Genomic DNA, 15,486 nt, shown 5'->3' on the forward strand with positions numbered 1-15,486 from the left:
TACAGGCAGGAACAGTGATGGAAGCTGTCAGGGAAGTCTCCCACTCCATTGTAAAATACAGCTGGATCCTTAGGACGCACACAGAACAATCCTGATGCTTGTAAAACCTTATCTACCCAATAGTAAAGGGGGCAAATAAAGAGCAAAAGAAGTTATATACCTTTTAAATTCGATGGAAGAGATTGTCTAAGCCTTAATGCTGCAATTGAAAAATTCCCAATAAAGTTCCAAATACCATATAAAATAATCAGGGGAACGTGTAGTTATCCCACACAAATCTTCCACAATAATTCAAATCGGAGTTAAAATTCAAAATTAGTATCAATCACCAAAGACATTGGTTTGGGATGTATGAGCGACAACAGTAACAAAAATTGGTCTGCGTCAGTTTCTCCATCAGTAAAATGAATGCAGTGACTTCTGCCCTTTTTCGGGGATTTTTGAAAAATCCATGAAGAGAAGCAACACTCCAAGAACCCATACTGGTAGGCGAAACTCATATGAAACCCTCCTCAAGGATCAACAGAAAGAGACCGGTGTCCAAAGCCACCAGTATTGCAGGAATCGGATTGTACATAGGGGGGTAAGCTTCAGAACCACTACAACCTGAATACAGACAAGAATCTAGTTTGTGTGTTTGTGAGGTTCAATATAAAAATATTATCTACCTGTGGGAGCCTGTGCAAGTCGCTCATCTATGGATGGCCTGGTGAGAATTGTGTGTGCTAAGAAGAAATTAATGCTTTTTTGCCAAGGAGCGGGCAGGGGGGTGGCACCCCTGCCAGGATCACCCCTCATTTCGTGTCCCTACCTTCCCCCGTGTCCCCCTCTTCCCTGAGGCTGGGGACAAGCAGCCCCACAGTGAAACGGGGCAACTCCCAAGGGAACGGGGGGCACCGTTTGGGCTCGGCAACAACACCCCCTGAGAACAAGCCGCCTCTGCCCGCCTTTCCACGGGGCTGGTGCGGGGCCGCGCCGCCATTTTGGGGCTCGGGGCCATGCCTCCCCTCAGGCGTCGGCGCAGCTGGTGGCGGCTCTCCCCGCTCGGCCGCAGTTCTCCCTCCTCGTCGGCAGGGCAGGAGGGCACCAGTACTGGCCCTGGAAGCTCCCTGCCCCGCCGTGCCACGGCTTCCAGGCGGGGCGGAGGGCCGGCGCAGCCCCAACGGCCGCAGGAAGGGGAGGGAGGCGGCCGCCGCCATCATGCGTGCGCTGCTGGGGCTGGGGCGGCTGCTGCTGGCGGCGCGGGGGTGGGGGCGGCCGCCGCGCCGCTGCCTCAGCGCCATGGCCCGCTACGGCACGGAGCAGCGGGGGCGGCCCAACTCTCCCGACTACCGCCTCTACTTTAGTAAGTAGCAGCGCCCCGGGGCTCCGTAAAACCCCCTTCCTTCCTTCCTACCCCGCCTCGGGAGGGGGGCACGGTGGGGGAGAGGCGGCGGCGGTTCCCCGCAGAGACCCCTCAGGCTGGAGGAGGCATCGCCCCTCAGCCTCCCCTTGCTTGAGGGGGTAGATTTTGTGTGGAAAATAAGGGGTTTTCCTGTCATGTTTTCCTTTTAGAGGGGCTGCTGGGCCTTGAGGGCCGCTGTGTGCTGCGTGGCCGGGTCCCGGCCCCTGAAGCCCCGCAGGAGGTGAAGAGGTGCTGGGGGTGCCTGTGGCAGCCTGGCTGGCGGAGCCCAAGGATGGCCGTAGCCATGGCAGCCTCAGCTCAGCAGCCGGGTAGCATTCCCTGCACCCTGTGACGAAGCCAGCCCTCTCTCAGAAATGTCAAAAAAATCCCTCGGGGCTCGGGCCCTGAGGGACCTCCTAGGCCAGCAGCACCGAGGGGATCTGGGAGAGCACCTCCAGGAGGCTTCTCAAAGCCCAGTGAAATCTGATGGCGTGCGGCCTCAGCGTTACGCATTTCAGTAATAAAGCTGACTGTTCGAATGCCACTTGTTTCGCAAGCACCCTCTCGGTACATCTTTGGTCCATTAGCTTCTTGGGAGTTACATCTGACGTCTGCTGGCGTCACGCACCCTGCCTGCAGTGCCCTGCTGTCGTGCGAGACGCAGAGGTTTCGTGTGCTCCAAGGGCTGTGCCCTGCCAGGGATCCCTTGTGCTCAGCCCCAGGGGGCTGCCTGCGCAGCAGTTCAGCTGCAGAAAGTCATGTTCCTCAGTGGAAGCAAGCAGCCCACCACCAACCTTTGTTTTATTTGGGAGGAACATCTGGGAGGCTTCCAAGAGCTGTGAAAACCACCATCGCGTGTTCCTCCGTGTTGAGGTGGTCAAAGTACAGTCCATGGCTAAAGGAAGTCCTTTGTTTTTCCATTTACTGTGACAAGGGGTGCTAACAGAGGGGGAACTCCTTGAGATTAGTGTTAGCACTTTGTATTGCTGCTGATGTTTCTGTTTATGCATAGATTTGTTGCAGTACTTAAGCTTTTGGTACATTGAAAAGTTTCTGAGTAATTTGAAATGCTTAAGCATTCACTCCAGTGCATTTTGCTTCTCCCTACAGTGGAAGCAAGGCTAAGGTGCAGACCAGATCCCCATTAAGCATTAAGTTAATGTCAATTTTTTCAGTTTTTTAGGTATTGTTTCATTTCTAGGGCCTGTGCAATTATCCTATCCCTCACGTATTCTCTTGGTCAGACTTGGGCCTGTGTCGGACGATTGTCTCTTTGTGATTGGGAAGTTTAGTTTAATAGAAACACAGTGAAGTTACTAGGGCTGCACTGCCAGGAAGCCCAGGTAAATTCACTGATTGCTTATGGAACTTATGGAACTTCACACTTTTTTTTTTTCTCCACCTGTTAATGGTTTTGTATTGCCAGGGAGAAGGAGAAAAGAGAATAAAAGGATCTTCTCAACTTTACATAGCTTGTATTGCCAGGTAGTAAGAACAGAAAAGTATGGCATTGTATACTGAAGCAATAATTCTCATTCTAATGAGTCATTGTCAAACAGTCAAATACATTGTCCTGCATGGAGCTTATTTTTTGGTCTTTGGAACTACAATTCAGAAAAAAAGTTTAACTGATGCATATTGTGTCACTCCATATCCTTGTACAATGCATGATAGTTCTTAGCAATGCAGATGTCTTATGGCATGTATTTAGATTTGTAATGCTACTTTTTCATTGTGTTTTTCAGAGAATGCAGATGGTAAATATATTTCCCCATTTCATGACATTCCGCTTTTTGCTGGAGCTAAAGAGGTATGTATATTTGCCTTGAGACAAAATTCATTTCTGAAATGATAACAGCTTTGTTGGTACTCTCTAGGTAAAAACGCACTTTTAAAAAAGGATTTTTAGAGCATTTGAGGCACAAATCTGTAGCATCAGAAGGGACCATTTTAATCCAGGCTGGTTTCCTATGTAACACAAGAAATATAACTCCACCAAATTTTCTCAGCTGAGTTCAGTAACTTGTAGTAAAACGTAATAATAACTGTGTAAATGACCCTAGGTGTCTTTTTAAGACTCCAGGTTATTGAGGGTGGGTTAAACCCTCATGGTATTTTGTGATAGTTCTCCCCTGTTTAAGGCTTGTGTTTGTGCTCTAGAACTCACTTTTTATTGTTACTTTTTTAAAATGGTATTTTCCTACAACTGCAATTAAATGTATGCGTTTCCCCGCTGTAGGACATCTACAGCACATACTTGTGTGACTAGTGGTGTATTCTTTTTTTAATTCCCAAAAGGGGGAGTATAATTGGAAGCCAACAACAATGCCCAAGAGAGAAGTGGTAATCGCACCTTTGGAGAATTATAAGGTGTGAGGTGCAGCTGAGCACTTTCACGTCTTGTTAGCCACACTCCCTGGAGTTTCATTATAGCAATAATGAAACGCCTGTTTTATATGTCACCAGTGGGAACTGCCAGTCTTTGGGTTAGGCTTGGGTTTGCTTATTATGGTTTACTTGTTACACAAACAGGTTGGGAGGGTTTGGGCCGTTTTCTTTACGTGTTGCTGGGACACTATGGGTGACATGACTGGTGTGAAAGGTCAGCAGCTGTACTGTGTTTAGATTTAGAATTCTGAAGTAATGAACCAATCTCTTCAGTTACTTAAACTGAGAGCTTAAAAGTATGGATGAAACCTTTGTGAGCAGCCGATCTAAGCATGGTAGTCAGTGGAAGATACAAGCCTCGCTCAGAGTCATTACCAAGATGCTCTGATCAGTTGGTGCTATTGATGAAAGAGCAACGGGCATTTTCACCCATGTGTTATGTGGTGGCTGACCCCACACCCAGAGTTTAAGGTTTGGAGGGTGGATTATGGTCTGTGACTTCTCTGTGGATTAAATTATAGTACAGCAATGTCTGATCAAGGCATAGAGCCTTTGATTTTGGCTGTGTGAGCAAGGTAAGAGCTTTCTGTGGGACATAAGCACCAGAGGGGGAGAGCAAGAAGGGGAGTCATCATGAAGGTCTGTGTAAATTTTGCTTTCTTTGCAGGAGGAGGAGGTAAGGCCTTGTGTGTTACATTCTTTTCCTCCTCTGATCTAAGCTTTGTGGGCTTTAATTTTATGGTGGATAACTCCAAACCCATTTTCCATTCTCTGTTCTGTTTTTTATCTTTTTCAAGTGAACAAAAGGATGACTGATGTGTTTTTAACCAGCTGATGCCTAAACTGCTGATTGAAATTTTTAAGTAGCTGGGAGAAAGTGGATGTGTCCATGTGCGTTTTTATCTTCCTCTGCCAACATTGGGAAGGTTATAATTCACAGTCAAACAGGACCAACTACCTGTTTTTAAAAGTTATAGTTTAGGCCTTTATACTTGAAAGAGGGATGTTCAATTTGCATTTAAAACTAGTGATGTCTGTATTTACGTGAATACAATATTGTTCTCTAATGCTCTTTATTCATACTTTCCCTACAGGATAAAGAGATTCCTGCAAAGAGGCCAAAAACTACAGCAAACGAGGTACAGCTAAGTTCTCCTTTTCTCTCCCTCTTTTCTCTCCTCCATATCATTTTGCTGTTCTGCAAAGTGATCTTTCACTGAATATAGTTGACATATCTTCAAATGCAAGTCTTTTAGGCTTAAAGGGATTTAATATTCTCCCTTTGAATGGGCCTCAAATGTCAGAATTCTTTTATTCATCAAGATGTTCTCAAAGACAAACACTTTTATACCACTCTCTGAAAGGTTCATTATGACTATTGCAGCGTAGATATGTAATCTTTTTTTGCAAAAACATTTGCAATGAAAAACGTCCATTAATGAAATATTCATTATGCTCTGACTGGGGTTTAATTTTGGTATGTATACAAAACTTCAGAGATGGTAAGTATGTTAGGGCAGAAATGAGAATTAGTATCTGCTTTTTACACCTGAGGGTATGTCATTTTCTGTGCTCGTTTAGAAAGCCCAAAGAGAAAATCACATCTGCTAATGGTTCAGCATTAGCGAAGTGCTAAAGCTGAGCCTAGGAGAAGCCCAGAGAACATGGCAGGTCTGTTCAAGCTTTTTCTGTGAAACAAGAATTGTTTATGCAAGCATCCTTTCCAAAATGTAGCAGTTTTTTTGCAGTGTTTGCCTTGACCTCCCCCCCCCATCTTCTCAATATCTGTTTGGCCAGTCATATTGCAAAACTGTAACTGCCCCTCTAATGTGAAAGATGTGTCCTAACTGTCTGCATTCCCACAGTTTTGCAACTACTGTGTGTCACACTGCTTCTCGTACAGTACGCCAGTCCCCAACACAATCTTGCTCTGTGCATTTCCTCTGCCTTTGCCTCGTGATTCTTTCAATCTATGGTGCTTCCATAACACCTCAGTTTTCTTGCTGTTTGGTGCCCATTAAAGTGCTGTTTGATAGATGTAGGATCATGCCTGATAGATGAGTTGTTGAGGAGAAAGAGTATGTCCCAAGAGCCTTTCTTAACAGCCTTGCAACATGAATTCCTAATTACTGGCCTTAAATGCTGTGTCAGTATCTGCTGGTTGCAAAGATGCAAAGCCTGTTCTGTGCAGTGTCTAAAACTGCTTCTCTCTGTGTAGTGGGAAGTACGATGGCTTGTGTAGAACTGTTTCTAGTTCCCTTTTTCAGATCTCTGGATCAGTCTATAAACAACAACGACAACAAAAAAAAAAGCCTGTGAAGCTGAGCAGCTCTTCTTTCCCGGGCTAGTGTAGACACACCATAGTTGCTTCACATAACTCCTGATATGAGAGAACTCTGGACTGTGGTTTAACAGAACTGTGGAAAAGGAGCAAAGGCAAATCATAGAATCATAGCATCACTTGGGTTGGAGAAGACCTTTTAAGATCAAGTCCAACCATTAACCTAGCACCACCAAGTCTACCACTCAGCCATGTCCCTAAGCACCACATCTACATGTCTTCTGAATTACCTCCGGGGATGGTGACTCAACTACATCCCTAGGGTAGCCTGTTCCAAAGCTTTGCAGCCCTTTCAGTGAAGAATTTTTCCTAATATCCAACCTAAACCTGCCCTGGCACAAGTTGAGACCATTTCTCCAGAAGAATGCTGTAAGGAACAGTGTCAGAAGCCTTACTAACGTCTAGGTAGACCATATCCACAGCCTTTCCCTCATCTACTAATTGGGTTTACTTCTACTTAAATGCCTTGGCAAAAATTTTAGCACACTCAGCATTATTTAGTATGATTTGACTGTGGTCCTACTGCGGAAACACTTAAGTGGATGAAAGTTAATACTTTCTTTTGTTAGAAAGAGTCATGGTATTGTATTAATACTTCAGTTTCGGTCTTGAGGCATCTCATGTGAGTATGCAAGTGAATGTGCAGTTTATAGGCTTTCCAAACATGTTTGGTCTTAGACGGTAAAATAGAAGAATGCAAATCATTTAGAAAACCCCATTTCATCATTATCTTCGGGAGGTGGGGAGAAAAGAGAGGAATCTTCATGTTCAGGAAGGTGTTGTGTCTTACGCTGGGTTCTTGAGCAGCTTGGGTCACCTTGGCCTGGTGAGAAATGTATCAATGCGTGCTTGTATTCAGGGAAAACGTGGCTTAGTCAGGGCATAAAGGGAAACGAGGAATTTAGTGCCATGTGCTGACGGCTAAAGATCTTTGAAGCACTGTAATCAGTACCCTGGTCTAGGGATGCAAAAGCTACTGTTGCTCCTGGATGTTCAGTTGATCCTTGCTGAATTTGGCCAGAATTCAAAGGTGATAGTTCCTCTTGCCCTAGAAACCAAGTGGCATCTTTAAGACTTGTGCTTTTAGGGTGGCAGTTAGTTGTTACTCTCCACCAGGGCAGGCCCTCTTAAGAGTGGGTGTTAAATTGTGCTGAACTGGTATTCATCAGATGGCAGTTTAGCCATGGAAAATGACAATAATTCTGCATGAGTCTCCTCAGTCTCTCTAATCTAACTTTAAATTGTTCTTGGCATTTCTTATGCAGAAAAGAAGGTCTCAAAAATTGGAGTCAACATTCGTGGGAATGCACATCATAGAAGTTTGTTAGCTGTTTTGCAGTCTCAGCTTCTAGTTGGAAGGGAGAAGCTGTGATATTTCTATATGAAATGTTCTCAGGAACCTTTCTTCCTTGCAACATTTTAGACCTTCCAAACTTAATTAGATTTAGCTTTTCAGCCGTTGTTGACAACTGAACTTCTGTGTTTCATGGACTTTTTTGGGTTAAGACTCGAGAGAAGTTACTTTCAGGGAGAAACTATGTTGGAAGAAATCATATTCAGCTTCAAAATTGTTCAAGTTCAGTCTCAAACTTGCTGTCAGCTTGCAGTCTGAATCTCTGCTTTGTCTTCAACACTGCAAGCACTTGGGATCCTCACTGTCCAAGCAAATCTCTCTGAAAGGCATCAAAAGTTTCCCATCTGTGTCTGAGAGGCTGGATGTTCCCGCTGTGGTTACGGTCAGAACTGTCAGAGGTAGATTGTTGACCGTGGTCTTCTATGTCTGGCAGCAAGAAGGTTTGAAGAGGTCATGGTTTTCTTTTCAAGACAAATGTGAAGTGTTGCTTCCCTGCTGTAGTGAAAGAGTTTCTAATCCACTTGTCATGTATATGTCTTGGGTGAAGTATTCACGTTATCTCATTCAGCAGGCTCAGGTGTTCTTGAATACAAAGGTTTATTTAAAATATTGGCCTTAGAAAGGAATCTGTCCAAGCACGTAGAGATTATACTCCTAACTTGCAGACACCCACCAGAGCAGTTGATAAAGAATAGGAGGAAGTAAGACAGTTCTGTTGTTGTGTCCTGTGGATTGCACAGTGCTGGAATGCCCCTGTGGACTTGAATTCTTCCTGTCAGGCAAGAGCTTTTGATAGATTAGGCAGTCAGGTGAGGTACAAGTGGTCATCGCAGTGGTCACGCACTCTGAATAAGTGATCAGATGAAGGGCCGCATGCTGGGAACACAGTTCAAAACTGTGGTGGCAGAGTGGTCTTATGATAAAGTCAGCATGTTCCATAAGGAGGGAAAAGCTGGCATGGTTTCCCATATGGTACAGGTGCAAACTCCCTATTCTCGCCTAACTACAGCTTTTGTAACCTTCAGTCATTAGACGCTTTTTGGTACATGTAACCTGGGCTGTAGCGTGTCTGTTGTGCATGTGCAGGGATTTGTGTGTTCAGTACTTCAGATGATCAGTGAAAGTTTCATCCTGATGCATGAAGTCACCCAGCCTTTTTCTATGGATCTGTCCAGCAGCTGCAAATTTTGCTTTGTGTTCTTGTAGATTACTGCAGGTCTTCTCGGTGTTTGTTAATCTTCACTCAGCTCTCTACTTAAAATCTACCGGAGTAGCGTTGGTTTATTGTGAAAGCTGCATCAGTGATTTGATCAATCTGAACATCAAAGAAATGGTTCCTTAACACTTGAGAAAGTCTGCGTTTCGTTTTCATCCTTGCCAAGGCTCTCCCCTGAGTAGTTGTGCAGGTAGTGTCCAGTAATCAGTTTATCAGCATGTGCCTGACATCAAGCCGTATATCAGGAATGCGTACGAGACAGGCACTCATTTTATAAGCAAGCCCCTCATCTTGCATTTCTCGTATTTCATGTCAGTCCTTCTTTTCCTTCTTTTTTTCCCCCTTTTTTTTCTCCCTTCTTTTAAACTTCTGTTAATGAAAACATCATCCTGTGTTCAGACTGCTGCTGGACTGCAGCTTGTCCTTTCAGTTCTTGTTAGTCCTCAGGTGCCTGCTGCCCTGTGTAGTGAATGGCTGGTGAGATTCCCTCTGACATTGCAAATGAGCAGGTAAAAAATAAAAATTACAGGTTTTTTGTTTCTTTTCTCTGTCTTGTGAGTTCAGTTTCTCCAAGAGGAGGGTCGACAGTCCCCAAATGCAGCTTTAATACTTTCAGATTTTTTTTAAAGCACTCTGCTATAAAAATGGCTGAAGGAACTGTGAGCTTTGGCTTACTGCTCCCTGTCATGCAAGGCTAATGGTGATTGGCAATCAGGCCTTAAAACGTGACTTTTAAAAATGAGATTATGTTGACTTTCTGTTCCTCTCTTCATATCTCTTGTTTTGTCGCTCTACTCACTCTCCATAGCTTGCTCCACTTCTTCTTAAAATTAGCTGAAACTTCAGAGTTGAGCTTTACCTATTGCAGTCCTTGGGCAGAATCGTGCCTATTTAAATCCCTCCCCTCAAATATACCACCTGGGGAACTTGGGAAGACTGAGAAAGGAAATAGTTGAATAAGGAAAGCATAAGTTAGGTAAGAAAGAACGGTTTCTGAGACAGATGCATGGGAATCCAGAAGGGCAAAAATTCAGTGTCAGAAATGTGCTTCATCGCTTTTTTAGTGACACGTGACGTTCGAGTTTGTAATAAGAAGCTGTCATCAAAATGAGCTATCTTCTATAAGAATCTGTACAGCCAGAGCCAGCAGTTATTTTTGGCCACTGGTCACAGCGGAGAGAAGTGTGACTCAAGTTTACCTGGGTACAACAGTCCATATTTTCCTTGCTTTTCTCAACACTTGCTGCATGAGCATGCTGAAGTGTATTTCTAGATTTTTTATCTTCCTGTGGTTTTCTTTCAAAAAAAGAAAAGGCAAAAAAAACCCAAACCTTGTTCCTGTTGTCTGTATGAAATATCAGCCAAAATGATTGTTATGTTAAAAATTGTTTAATTCAAATGCAATGCAGTAAGTTGCCAAAGCTTGTTTAAAAAAAAAAATTGCTAAAGCAAACACTTATTTACATTCTACGTGAGTTCCCATGTGGTGTAGAGTGTCTTTCCTAGGAGATAAAGGATACCATTTAGAGAGAGTTTCTTTTTTCTGATGTCATTCCCTGTTCATTTTCATATTCAGTTTTAGGAATTGGGAAGTATACTTTTGACCTCTCTGTGTTGACCAAATGGATTTTTTCCCCCCCTACCTCCTCCAGGTATAATAGAGCAAAAGTACAAATGTCTGTCTTCTGCTCACATTAACCCCGAACCAAACAAGCTACATAATACCCTGGGTTAGACATCCCTCTGGGCTCTGTCAGGGCACTTTTCCTAGCTCCTGAGTTCTGTCCCTTTTTCTGAATCAGGATGAAGTCTGGACTTTGGCAAGCAGTGATCTAAGCATACCAGTTGCCTGCTGGCACGTTAAGGCAGTTAAATGGTAAATTTCCTAAAGTAATGGTTTTCTTAATGAAGAATTAACTTTTGGGGTTTCTCTTTCTGTCATTGGAAGGTGTGTCAAGTGGGTTGTTGGAACAGTCTCACCATGGCTTGAGGGAGTAGAAGCGCTCACTTGGGTTTTTGGTGAGGTGAATTTTTTTTTTGTTTTGCTGATTGAAGATAAGATCAATTACCAGGTGCACTGACCAGCCAAAACTCACCACTGCATCACGTAAGCAGTTGGTAATCTGTGGAGACGTGATGGATGACATTTCCGTTTGCAGCGGAGGCGAGGAGTTTTGCAGCAAGGACTTGAGGGAGACTGTGCGAGTGGACAGAAGGAATTGGTGCCTGGCCTGGGGAAGTCAGCGTGATGGAAAAAAAATGCTGGATGACATTTAGGCAAGGAGGGAAACAAGATAGGAAAGCAGAGGAAAGAAAACCTGGAGAAATATACTTCTCTCTTTCCATCTGTCAAAACTGTCTAATACGTGCTCTCCTTTCCACACCAGTGAGTCCTGCCTCATCACCGTGAAAATGTGATTACCCTATAAATAAAACTTTTTATTTTTTAATGTAAGCACTGCATGAAGTTACTTAATCTCTTGTAAATGCCTGTGGCAGCTTAGCATTAGAAAGAGTACCTCTTTTTTTTTTTTTTTGCATACGAATTAATCTGTCAGGCTGTCACATTTAAGACTCTTGACAATTCACATTTGACTGATAACACAAATTATGGAGGCCTGGTCTTAAAGCTGAGTTAAATCCAAGAGATTCGTTTTGGAAGAGCATTGTGTTCACTTCAGTCCAGCCGTTGTCCAGTCCCGAGAACTGCTCTGGTGAGGACCTGGAGTAGTTCTTGGCCAATTAAAGCTCAAAACAAAGTTTACAGGTTGTTGTGTTTGACGTGGTGAGGAAAATGTGCAGTCGCATCTTCTCAGCAAAAACCTCGGCCGTTGTGTTTAATTCCAGGAGTAGTCTGTAAGGTTTCTGCCTGTAGCTACCAGTCAGAACAATTCTTTGACCCGCTGGCAGTTCTTTAAGAGCTTCTTGTCAGCACTGGCTTCTATGCTGTGTGTTTTTTTTTCCAAATGCTTCTGAGATGGATGTGCAAACTTTATTTGGCTCTTTTCCAGCCTTTCCTTACCTGCTGCTGCACGTACATTACTTTGTTCTGTATCTGCTGCCTTAGCGTTGACGTCTTTGAGCTCTCTTTTTGAGTACTTGTCTGCTTCAGCTGTGCTTATATACATAAGGTATGCCTCGTGCAAGTGATGTGAAGCACCTTTCTCCTTTTTGTTCTTTCCTCTTGTTTAATGCGTTTGGTTATGACCTAATAGGGAAAAGTGATTCCATCTTACGTGCTTAGATGCCACAAATTACAATACAGGCACAGTACTTAGGGATGGCAAATTGCATTTAAATTTCCTGGAGTTTGCCATCAGGATTGTGCGTAGCTTGTGATCTCATGGGGAAAACCGTGAGTGACAGCTGGGATTTTCCTCTGCTTTCTTGCTTTTTGCATTCCAGCTGGGAGGGGAGGAGGTCATAGAACCATTGGATTGACATTAACCAATTGACTGTGGCATTGACCCTCCTAATTGTGTGCTCGTTGCAGCTGTAGGATACAAAGAGAAAAATCCAAGTATTTAAGTGTCTGCGACAGCCTTCATTGCAGTGTAATTCAAGAGTCAGCGCCATTCTTCAGTTGGCTTGATTTTATTTTTTCTACTTATGTCTTCAAAAACATATTTTATATTTCCTGAGCTGGTGCCATCTTTAATACCAACACAAGTTTTCTTTCTGTATGGAGAGATGTCCCAGGCAGTGGGATATTTGGGATTATTTCAGTAATTGTGAAGAAAATAGGTCATAGGCATTGCTGGGTGATTTGGTCTAGTTACCCATTTTAATACTCTGTCCTCCTTGGTAGTGCTTGGCCCTGACAGCTTCAGAAGAGAGCTTGCAGCAGTTACACAGTGCTTTTCTCATGTCTTTTGAAGAACTCTTAAACAATTTTCATTATGTTTCTACTGGGAAGAAGGCTTATGCAAACACGAAGTGCCTGTGTCCATGTCCTTTCTCTGCCATCACTTCTGGATTCATTTGGCCTCACTTCAACCAGATTGGACTGAGAATTGTCAGTGGTTGTTATGTTTTTTGTATGGTGACAAAAGGAAGACCTGAAGAAATAAACCCCCATGGTGGGGGAAAACACTGCCCTTACCAGTGCCTGAGGGAAGCTGACTCCTTCTTATAGAAATGTCCAATCCTTTTTGCCTAGTGGTCTGAGCACTGCCTCGTCGCGAACCATTCCACAGGCTTATTGAACACTGCGTGAAGGGTAATACTGATACTGGAATAAAAAGCATCACGTGTATTTCCATTGCTCCTTGTTTGCATTCTCAGAGGTGAATGGGGGTGGAGGATGAACTGAGGAGGTTGAGTATTATTGTGAGGAACTAAGTGAAGTGTACTTTATGTAAAAGCAGCTGGAATAGTGAGATTTGGTGCAGCCGAATGCAGAAGAGAGAATTTCTTACTGCAAAATGTTAGTTACCAGGTGGGTTTTATTTTCAGTTCTTTCACTGTTTCTGTTTTAGGTCCTGTTTAATATGATCGTGGAAGTGCCTCGTTGGACGAACGCAAAAATGGAGGTAAATAAGAAAAATACCTTGAATATATGGGCATTGGTGAAAGTTACGGCAGCGCAGTGGGTTTCAGTATTCAGAGTTTAATCGGTGTGGATTGCTCTTTATACATAAAATTTTCAGTTAAAATATTAAGTTGTGCATACAGACATTTCCATTGCCATGAAAGAAGGTGCTGAGGTTGTAATTGTTTCCCCTTTGCAGGTGAGCACTGCTTCCTGCCAGGCCCAGACAGCAGAGCGCAGCGCACCTGCAGCAGAGCCCTAGAGTGCTGGGCTGCTTAGTCGTACTGCTGCTCGCTTGTGAAACATTTGGTTCAGAGGCTCTAAATCCTCTCACTTCCAGCATATAAACGGTAGTGTGATAGGCCGCGTCCTGACAAATGGAGTGGCAAATGAAAAAACGTTTCCTTGTGACAAAAACTACGTCAGGGCCTCACTCATTTGAAGTATCTACTCCTGCTGGAAGATGTTTTGAAAGGAGAGCCCAGTGGTTGTTCCTCTGCTCTTACAATGTAGAAGCTGAGTAATGCTTCATTCGTAGAGTTGGTGAAACAACAGATCTCACCAGGATGTTTCTTATCTTCCTGAACATTTGTAGTGGTTTTAGGAATGCTTTCCAGATGCTTTCAAGGAATTTTGTGGTTGAGCTGTTAAACTACTTCGACTACTAAAAATAACACCAAAGAGCCTCCTGGCCTCTTGGTTCAGAACTTTTTCTCCTTTCCCTGATGCTGGCGTATCATTTGAACTGCGTTTATCGCCTGAGTTTTAATTCTAGAAGTAGGGCTACTTTGGATAATTGCCTTGTATTTTAGGATGGTTTATTGTGGAAGCTGAGCTCTTTTTTTCAGAGTTTGCCTTTGCCACTGAAGTCCTTGCTTAAAGCACATGTTGCTCTCCCTCTCCTTTTCTTGGCATGTTACATTGAGGATAGAGAGGTTTGTTGTCCTGTGAGGTTCAGAAATCAGAGGGTTTGGATGTTTTCTGGCTTGGTAGGAGCTCAGATGTAATACATAACTTTTAAGAGACCTGGAGGTTCCTGTGTTAAGTAAGGCAAACAGTTCTCTTGCCTTGTCATCATGGCCTGACAGTCCTTCAATGCAGGCTCTGTTATGGTGCCAGCACCAGCTCTTGTCTGCATCTATGTGCTGAGATTCCCTCACGTGGAATGGAGACTGTAGGAAATTAAACCTCACTGTAGGATGAATGTGTTGCATTTCTCTTGTCCTTCCATAGATTTTATTCAAGGTGCTCTTTATGGAATTTTATTGGTCCCTGCCCACTGTTGTCAGTTAATCTTTGCACCAGTTCACATCAAGAGAAAACAGTGCTGAGCTCCACTTCTGTCAAAATCCCAGGTGGCGTATTCAGAGTCTTTACCATTAACTTAGGAAGCAGGTAGAACCAAGTGTGAAAACAGAAACATTGGGGGGTTACTTACGGAATAACTGCCTGCTGTTGACAGGATAGTGTGGTCCAAAAAAGAAGAATTCATTTGGGATGACTTTGCTTCTGGTATTCTAGCTAAATGACAAGGGTGTTAAAATGGATGTGAGCACAAGCTGGTATGGCCTGAGCCAGTGTGTGCTCAAGACCTGTAACAAATGTGAGCTGGTTCAGATGAGTCAAGCTACCATGGGTTTTGTTGCGGTGGTGAGTAGCAAAAGCACAGTTCAGGTGAATTAGCTAATGTGTGGTAGGTAACTCATGGCAGTGGGTTGGTATTTGAGGTTGTGGGGGGATGATGACAGTAATAAACTGCTTTGCAATAATTAGCTCAGTCCTTCTGGGAGCACTACTGCAGGAGTAAAAACACTTTCTAATGCTAATTTAACTTGTTCCAAGCCAACACAAGTTGGCCTGTGGTAACTGTGCAGAGCTTGTCCCTACTAAAAAAGCATTTGTTTGCTGAGAGGTATGGAGAGAAGGGGTGTATGCAGTAGGAGAGCAATGAGTGGAGGGTGGGTGAGATGACGCTGAAACAATTCCCCTGCTGCTGTCAAAGCCCCTGTTGTCTGAAGAACTTTCACCATTTGTATCTTTGTTGAATTTGTACCAAAGTTCAAGCACAGGAGCCTCTGACTTAGGTTTCTTTCGGTATTTATGTTTGACTGTGACAGTCTCCTCATAAATTCATGACTTTCTCTTCTGGATTCCTTTTTCTTGCATACTTCACAGCGTTATTTAAAACCTTAATAAGCAGCTTTTTGAACATGGCTCTCGAGATTTACAGTGAGGCCATCATGCTTTTAATACTCCTCAAACAACAAGCACA

General features: G+C 43.7%; 1 protein-coding gene across 1 annotated transcript in view; it reads left to right on the plus strand.

The window, feature by feature from the left end:
• Positions 1-991: 991 nt before the first annotated feature.
• Positions 992-15,486, plus strand: part of PPA2 (inorganic pyrophosphatase 2) — a 35,770-nt gene continuing 21,275 nt past the window's right edge. Inside the window, exons 1-4 of the mRNA XM_035540241.2 lie at positions 992-1,345; positions 3,130-3,194; positions 4,867-4,911; positions 13,162-13,215. Coding sequence (XP_035396134.1) covers positions 1,201-1,345; positions 3,130-3,194; positions 4,867-4,911; positions 13,162-13,215 — 309 coding nt within the window. The 5' untranslated portion in view covers positions 992-1,200. The remainder of the gene's footprint in view (positions 1,346-3,129; positions 3,195-4,866; positions 4,912-13,161; positions 13,216-15,486) is intronic.

This window comes from Cygnus atratus, chromosome 4 (assembly GCF_013377495.2).
Source record: "Cygnus atratus isolate AKBS03 ecotype Queensland, Australia chromosome 4, CAtr_DNAZoo_HiC_assembly, whole genome shotgun sequence".
Lineage (NCBI taxonomy): Eukaryota > Metazoa > Chordata > Aves > Anseriformes > Anatidae > Cygnus > Cygnus atratus.